This window comes from Cynara cardunculus, unplaced genomic scaffold, assembly GCF_001531365.2.
Source record: "Cynara cardunculus var. scolymus isolate 2C unplaced genomic scaffold, CcrdV1 Un_Scaffold_2374, whole genome shotgun sequence".
Lineage (NCBI taxonomy): Eukaryota > Viridiplantae > Streptophyta > Magnoliopsida > Asterales > Asteraceae > Cynara > Cynara cardunculus.
This window is the reverse complement of record NW_020201068.1, coordinates 30,233-39,394: the sequence shown is the minus strand read 5'-3', so window position 1 is coordinate 39,394 and position 9,162 is coordinate 30,233. Positions and strand designations below refer to the sequence as shown.

The 9,162-nt window shown below is 36.5% G+C and overlaps 1 protein-coding gene and 1 pseudogene across 1 annotated transcript; both read right to left on the bottom strand.

Annotated features, from left to right (window-relative positions):
• Nucleotides 1–316: 316 nt before the first annotated feature.
• On the bottom strand, nucleotides 317–1,906 carry LOC112503017 (annotated as a pseudogene).
• A 652-nt stretch (nucleotides 1,907–2,558) lies between these two features.
• Nucleotides 2,559–5,950, bottom strand: LOC112503014 (protein ANTAGONIST OF LIKE HETEROCHROMATIN PROTEIN 1-like). The gene is made up of 3 exons (XM_025107066.1): nucleotides 5,876–5,950; nucleotides 3,310–3,825; nucleotides 2,559–3,230 (listed from the first exon to the last, which is right to left on the bottom strand). The coding sequence occupies exons 1-3, from the start codon at nucleotides 5,948–5,950 to the stop codon at nucleotides 2,559–2,561; spliced, it is 1,263 nt and encodes a 420-aa protein (XP_024962834.1).
• Nucleotides 5,951–9,162: the final 3,212 nt, after the last annotated feature.

Here is a 9,162-nt window from a genome sequence, read left to right as displayed (position 1 = left end):
GGAATGGAATCTGTCAAAGGAATTTGACTTTAAAGGAATTGGAATGAAATGTTGTCAGGTTGACCACCTGTTTGGTTGACAGAATTGGAATGGAATCTATTAAAGGAATTGGAATCTGTCTGTTTGGTTCACAGAATGTAGCTTTGAAATTGGAATGAAATTCTGGTAAATGACTAAAATACCCTTTTTTTGAAAAATTAATTTTTTTAAACTTAAAATATTTTAATATAATAATTATTAATTACTTTAATTTTTATTAACTAAAAATACTTTAATAAAATAATAATTAAATATTCTAGTGTAAAACAATATAAAAATACACAACTCAAATATAACCATAAACCAAATGACGTTACTTAATATTAAAATTGCTTCAAAATCCATCAAACTTGTTCAAAATAATTACATGCCACCATCTTTAAACAATCAAACATATGACGCCAAAATACCAAAGCATGTTTAAATACATGTTCCATTTCTATGTACACATATGACGCCAAAATACCAATTCATAGAATTTCCAATTTAAAACACTTCTTGATGATTCTCTTTTCTTGCTTGCAGGTTTAGATTTGATTATTATATTATCCCCATTTCTGTGTATACATGTATCTTGATAATCTTACGAAAACGAACATCCAAACCACCCCACCTCCTAAAAATCCTTTGTTCTTTATTATTCCTTGGTGATGTTTTTACTCTACAACTCAAATATAACCATAAACCAAATAACGTTACTTAATATTAAAATTGCTTCAAAATCCATCAAACTTGTTCAAAATAATTACATGCCACCATCTTTAAACAATCGAACATATGATGCCAAAATACCAAAGCATGTTTAAATACATGTTCCAAAAACCATTAAACATCATAGTTTTAAAAAAGAGCTAAACCATCAAGCACAATCATTCTTGCAAAATGTACCTCAAACTCTTCTCGAGCTTCTCCTTCATAGTTCCAAAAGCTTAACATGGATTTTGGTTCACGTGTTATTTTTCTCAATGCTTTAAACTTTTCCATTGAAGTAAAATTCATTTTGGTGAGTTTAGAACCAACCGCGGAAGTCTTTTGATGTAAATCTATCTCAACTTGCACCAACTTGTCTGATGATTTTAAAAGTCTATCTCCAAGTATGGTAGCCGCATTATTTATTGCATCAACAAGAGGATCACCTCGACCCTTGCGCTTTCTATTACCTTGAGATGTACACTCTTGACTTGGGATTTGGCTATCTTCTGTTGGATAGTCCAAGTTTTCATCAGATTGTTGTTCTTGAAAGGGCATTTGGCCATCTTCCATGTTAGCATTTTCTTCTAAACCATCATAGTCTCTTGCTTGATTTCCATAAGCACGATCTTTTCCAAAAACATAAGACAAGTCTTCGTAATGAGGGAATGGTTTGTTTCTCCATTTTGAAGCCTCTTTGTGTACCTAAATTTGCAAAAGACAGAGAAACGTTGAAAAAACAATTCTTAACATGGTAATATGTAATACATAGTAATATGTACCTGCAGTTAAGACTCCCAAACTGACGCCTCGGCAGTCACACACATTTTAGAACTATCATAACCAAAGCCACTTGTGATTGTACCATGTAGCATATCATGTACGATTTGCCAGTCCTTTTTCATGGTTTTTATTCTTGACTCGATGTGTGGTTTACCTAATAAATTAGAATCAGGAAGCGACACTTTCAATGCTTGTTCCAAATGTTGCAAGTATCCGGATTTAAAGCCATTATCAGCTTTATATCCTCCAATATTGACCATATTCACCAATGCATCAACAAGTTTTCCATCTTCGATTTTTGACCAATTACGGTACTTACGCCCATTGATTTTATCCGCTGTACCTAATATTAAAAAATCAAATTGTACCATTATATTTAATAACGATAAAGATGTAATTGTACCATTAAAAGTAATAACGATAAATATAAAATTGTACCTAACATATATAATATAAAATTGCAGTCATTATATGCCAAATAGAGTGATCAAATGATAACAAATTGCAGATTCTTGGAACAGACCTCACACAATTCTTTATCAAGAAAATGGACGTAGTCCATCATTGCTACTCCATCCTACAGAACCTGTTTCACCAATTAAACCATCTCCTACACATTGTAAGCTTTCCAAAGGACATCCACATCATTATCAGTATCATCCACATCATTGTAAGATTTCCTATGCACCTACATTTGAACTAACCACACACAGGCCTTGTTTCACATACCTATATTTGAACTAACCACACACAGGGCCTGTTTCACATTCACCTGTTTGTTCACAATAATGAAGAACAAACTCATGGTTCACCTATTTCACATACCTATATTTGAACAACAATAATGAAGAACAAACTCATGGTTCACCGGTTTCACATACCTAATATAAAAGATCAAATCATATATTTAATAACGATAAAAGATCAAATTGTAACATTAAAACTAATAACGATAAAGATGAAATTGTACCATTACAAACCATAAAAATGAAATTGTACTATTACAAACCATAAAAATTAAATTGTACTATTACAAAGCATAAAAATTAAGTAGAAGCATTCCAATCATTAAACATACTTTGAGCCAAATTATTTCTAAATTCAGTCCACTCGGTAGATGCACCTACGAAAGTGATATTATCTTGGTTTTCATTGTCTTCGGTTTCATTCGAGCAAGGTATGTTTTCAAACGGATCAATTGGCATTTCTTGTCTTATAAAATTATGAAGAAGACAACATGCTATTATGACCTTAACTTTGAGTTCAACAGGGTAGTATGAATTATCTTTTAAAATTCCCCACCTTGCTTTCAAAATACCGAAGCATCGTTCTATAACATTTCTTGCAGAAGAAAGTCTCATGTTGAAAAATTCTTTTGGCGTAGTTGGTTGGTGTCCATCACGCCACTCATTTAAATGATACCTTTGACCTCTATAAGGGGCAAGAAAACCCTCTCCATTTGTATACCCACCATCTACCAAGTAATAATACGRCTTTGGCACCTTCAACCCATTGGGCCTAAGAAGAGCATCTCGAAGAACCCTACTATCAGCGGCTGACCCCTCCCATCCTGCCAAGACATAGATAAACTGCRTATCTTGTGAACACACCCCTAACACGTTTGTGGCGATATCATTCTTTCGTGTTATGTATCTAGGCTTGTCTTCAAGTGGCACTAGGCACTTTATGTATGTTCCATCTAAAGCACCTAGACAATTCTAGAACCAAAAAAGAAACAGTCATTACACATTTTTAATGTACTACGTGAACACCAAAAAAAGTTTTAATTGTATTTACCTTGAACCATTTCCATCTTCGATCAGTAGAGTCCTCACGAACAGGTTCGGGTTTCTTAAGTAAATGTRGGTGCAATCTATTAACCGCATTGCAAACTCGAGTAAACAACCTACTAATTGTTTCTCCYGAACRATGAAAACGRCATGTGACAACCCTATTCTTAACATTATGAGCAACCATGTGAAGGAAAATGGCAACTTGTTCATCGATATCCATATTCCTAGTTGCTCGTAATCCTCCTAATCTTTCAAGCATATCACATAACTTCTTGAAAGACCTTMTRTCCATCCTAAGTTGTGATATGCACATGGTGTCACTATCGTAGGCATACCTATCCAATATTTTAGATCGATCCATATTTGAACACGAATATTGGATACGGGGTCTATCCCTTCTATGTTTGGCTACTAAGCAACAAACTGTAATGAAAAAGCAAGCAATAGCGCTCATAGCTTCTTCCAAAAACAACCGCAAAATCCTACGTTTTCGTGTCGTGAGACTAATTCGGGCCATTTCCTGTTTTAAAAAAAACACAAATATTGAATACAACTTGTTAAACCCAGAACATATTTGTATATGGATGTAAAAATTGATTGTAAGTTTCTCAAAATATATCTCCCAGATCTTTGTTTTTGTAAACCTGTTCCTAAAGCTTATACATTCCATGTTAATAGATGATATATGGCAGAGGTTAGAAATGACTGTTAATCTAGAATTCAAGCACAAGAAAATGGGTCTAATTGGAACCTTGAAATTATTATCTCATCTTGGAAACACAAATGATACATCCAGTTCACCTTCGTCACAGGTAAGAGTAGTCTTAACAAGTACATATTCTGCTTATTCATTATGTGGTATACTTCAATATTCATTATGTAATTGTTCATCTATATGGAGGCTTCTGCCTCTTCAACAATGGCACCAAACAGTAGCATAATCAACAAATAAATCACTAAAAATGGAGGCTTCTAAACAGCCCGATTTAGAACATGAAACAAAAATCGAGCAACAGAATATGAGAAATCGAGATATTGCAGGAAGAAATCAAGATGAGAAATCGATATGAGAAATCGTGCAAAAACATGAAACAAGCAGGTCGAAAATCGAACAAGAATATGAAACAAAATCAAAATATAAGATGAAGAAATCGAGATATAGCAGGAAGAAGTCGAGTTATAGCATGACGAAATCGAAAGACAAAACTCAAACCTGTGTGTTCGACGAAGAAGTAGCAGATTTCGCCACCAGGAAGAAGACGATGTTGTTGTCGGCTGTGTTGTGAGGTTAGGGTATTGTGAGATTAGGGTATTATGAGATGGGATGAGGGTAGATTGGGAATTATGAAAGTAACAAATTCCATTCCATTAAAATCCCACCTATTTACCAAAGAATGTTAAAATCCTCTTATCTATGGAATTCATAGGAATTTGGAGATTCCTTCCGTCAAAAAGATTGAACCAAACGAAGGAAATGAATCTGGTCAAAGGAATTCAACATTCCAATTCCTTCAGAATCTGCGAACCAAACGCCACCTGAAGGAATAGAGTCAGTAGGTGTCTTCACTGAGCCTGACGAAGAGGCTTCAGTGGTAAGAGGAACAACAACACCCGACACTGAAGACTTAAGAGTCATTATTTGTCTTCATTAAGCCTGAAGAAGAGGCTTCAGTGGTTTTCTTCACTTTAGTTGTTTTTACAACCTTAGTGGCAGATTTCGTCTTGGTAGATTTCTCAGCCTTGGCTACTTTTTTTTCCCTTGGACCAGCCTTGGCGGCAGAAGGACACTTGCTGGCAATATATGTAGTTTCACCACAGTGTCTACACTTCCTATAGCTGAAACCAACTTTAGGGCCAGGAAGTACCAGAGGAGAAGAGGGACAAGCTCCAAGGATTCCTTTCTCATTTGTTCTAGGAGGAACAACTGAGGATTTGGAGTCCTTAGGTGAAACATTCACCTTAAGCTTAGACTTAGAAAGAAGAAGGTGCACAAGTTGAAGGAATAAATCTTGATCTGTGTGACTTGTCAGCCTTCTTGGGAAGAGGTGCTATGACAATGGACTTACCTTTATCTTTGCGACCTAAACTCAAGAGTTCCTTCAAGATGACTCTCAGTGAAAGAAGACTGAGAGGAAGAAGTGTCAGGAATAGAAGAGACAAAGGTACGAAACTTGAGCATGGACCTGTCAGTGACACTATCCTAGATCAGTCTTAATCTTGGTGGGAATCTGAACGTTGATGATCTTAGAGGCCTTGACAGAGGCTTTGCACCATCCTTCATTGGTAGCCTTTTCAGCCTTGAATTCAGCAATAGCTTGCTCAGGCATAACTATAGCTTGCTCACGCTCAGCTATAGCCTGCTCACGCTCGATAGTGATGGTCTGGTTTACAATGACCTAATCTTTAAGATCTTCGATCTTAGAATGACAAATCTTCAACTGTTCTTGAAGATCAAGATTAAGCATTTCTGCTTTTGATTTGCCATTCAGGTCATTGTAAAGGTCAACCGTCAACGTATCTAACGCTGATAGGCTAGGAGAAGAAGAAGAGGGTTCATTCAGGGAACATACCTGAGCAAGAGAGGATGATAAGGGATCACTGGAGGTTGATGTCTCGGAAGTTTCTTTCTTGACATCCTTGGCCATTAAGTAGAGATAGGCCATATCTTCCTCATCTGAGGATGATTCGTTAGACGAATCGGCCCAATCATGTTCTTCAGCGACAAGACCTTTGCCCTTTCGCTGAGAACTCTTCATCTTCTTGTACTTCTCCTTCAACTTCAGATATTTATCGTCTTTGGCTCTCTGAAGGAGGATGGGGTTTTTGAAGATGGCGTCACAGTCTTCTTTGACCTGCATTCACTCGCAAAGTGACCTTTGCGTTGACAGTTGTAGCAGATCGCTGAAGCCTTGTCAATAGAATCTGACTTTGGCTTATCCTTGATGGTCAGCAAGGGAGATCTGCGGAAGTTACTTTTTTTGGCAAATCTTCTAAAAGACTTAGTTAGAAGAGCCAGTGACTCATCAAAGTCTGCAAGATCAGACTCTGACAAATCCTTAGAGTTAGTGGAATCTAACTACGTTAAAGAAACAGAAGAAAGAGGAATAGAAGAAGATGGGAGTTCAAATGAAGAATCTTCAGAGATCAAAGCTAATGGAGAGCTTTTCATTTCTCTGGAGTCTTTGATGAGATTTATCTTCAGTTGTCGAGACTACTCGTGATTGAGCAGTATCCCATAAAGAGAGCTTAGAGAGAGGGAGGACATATTGTTGGACATTTTGAGACATATAGAATATGTATCCCAAGATTTTGGTAAACATTCCAGAAACTTTGTCAAAGTTTCAGAATTGGAATATTCCATTCCAACAGTCCTCAAATCAATAAGAAGACAATTAAATCTTTGATGTATTTCAGACGTTTCATTTTTTCCACAGAGAAAGCTTTCATATTGTCTTACTAGATTTATCTTCCTCGATTCTTGTACTTGGGAAGTACCTTCATATTGAACACAAAGAGTGTCCCACATTGATTTCGAGGTCCTAAGCTTCATCACAAAATGATAGATCTCGTCAGGAAGAGACATTGCTATTATAGATATCGCTCGAGTATCTATAGCCACCTTTTTCTTAGTCTTCATCACTCCATTGATGAGGGAGTTTAGATATCTGCCGTTCAGGAATCGCAGCAGTAGTAGCTGTTTCAAGAACAACCGGAGATACAACATATGGAACATAAGGTCCATTCTCTATATAATGTGGGATCTCAGGATCCACACCTTCCAAGAAAAGAGACATCCGATTTTTCCAGAGACTAAAGTTGCCTCTTATAAATCGGGGAGGTTTGGCAAGGGAGCCATTATCGTGAAAGTTTGTGCTTGTGTTTTGCAAAGCCATTTGTAAAGCAGTAAATTATCTACAGAAAGAAGAGATAATAAAATACAGATAAACAATTAAACAAGACGAGAAGAAAACACGGCTCTGATACCACTTGTTGGTCCCAGCCAGGTCTACAAGAGTTTTAGAGGAACAGTTTGTAGAAAGGGGGGGGGATGAATACAAACACAGAAAACTTTCATATTTAAAAATATATATTGATAAAGAAGGATCAATACAGATTGTTTGCAGATTGTTTGCGAAAATAGAAAAGGTAAAGATAACCTATCTAAAACAATCTAAGATTACACATAAATATACTTAGCAAATAGAAGAGATTTGCCGAAAAGATAAACACAGAAAGATGTTCTTGGGTAAGAACTTTAGATTTTTTTGAGAGAAATTCTAACTTGCTTGAAGATAAGCGTATGTGTTATGTAGATAGATGCGTAGTGCATGGAGAGAGCATTCAACTATTTATACCCATTGCATTAAATGCGAATCAGAAGGGTTGGAACACGCGTCAAGCTTTAAGAGGCAAGCTTGTCCTTTGCAACAGTGAATAGTACATTTGTCTATTAATGAGCAGACATCCTTTTGTGGAGTTGGTGGGCACTAGAGTCGACTAGTCGGCTCCGTGTAGTACTATACTCTTGAAAGGGTATGGGTTTGTCCTTTGTGTATGGAACGACAAGACAAAAACAATCGTGCATGGCAAGCTTCATTTGATCGCTGAGTGCTGGAATAACGCTGGAGGTCTTTTCAGCATTCACTGAGGCTTGTGCAGTCTTCACACATATGTTGACCAGGTTGTAATCACTGAATMCCGCTTCAGATCACGAACGCGCCAGTCACTAATCTTTAGTTTCAGTCTTCGGCATTCACTAAAGGTTCTTTGGTGTGAGTTTTGTCTTCTTGAAGTATCGCTGTCGCTGTAGGATTACAATGCGTGTTTCAGTGATCACTGAACAGACTCAGTGATGATCGCTGGAACTGAAAAGATAGAAACAATAGTACTTCGAAAGGTAAAAGGGATTTTCATCAAATCAATGAGATGATCAACACACAGTCTAGAAGCGCGTAATATTTGATATTACTACCTTCACAACCTTTATTTATAGTTTTGACTTGTAAGAGTTGTCCCATAGTAGAATGAAGGGATCTTACCACTTATCACTCTTTGGCATTCGTGGGAAAACTTTATGACTTGGATTTAGAAGTTCAAGTCATGGTTTTCAAAATCGGTTGAGGCAGCTAAAAACGTGCATGAGGCGTCGCCTCTCACTGCTTGAATGGGATGTATGCCTTGCAAAGGTGAGGGGGCGATGGAGGCGGTGAGCGGTGACCGTGAGGCTTGTGAGAGGTGTGCACTTTGTTTGGAGATAAAATTGTAAGTCATGTTCTTACTTCTTTCAACTCTATCACAATTCTACTTTGTATATTTCTTTGTGAGTGGAAGACTGACATGGTGTATATACATTGTGTAAATCTCCCACTTTGAAGAATTAGGTGAGTATATATATATATATATATATTATATTTTCTTACTGACTCACTTATCCAAACTCTCTCACAACCCACTTGTTGTATTCTTTTGGCTTACTTATCTAACTCTCACTGACAACCTACTTCCTATGTTTCTTTGTTAATAATTGTGGCAGACCAGTAGTGAATATACACACATTGTTAGATATTGGGTAGTGGCAGTGTATATATACTAATTATACACACACGCACATGTATATAAAGAGGGAGGTTTAGAGGTAAACCCCAAAAAAATGAAAAACTGAGGAACACCCTGGTAGCCATTGTGCATACCGTCCAGATGAACGGTTACCAGGGTGTTCCTCAGTTTTTCATTTTTTTGCTGTTTTCCCCTGACCCTAACCCTACATATATATATATATACATACATACATATATATATATATATACATACATACATATATATATATACATACATACATATATATATATATACATAC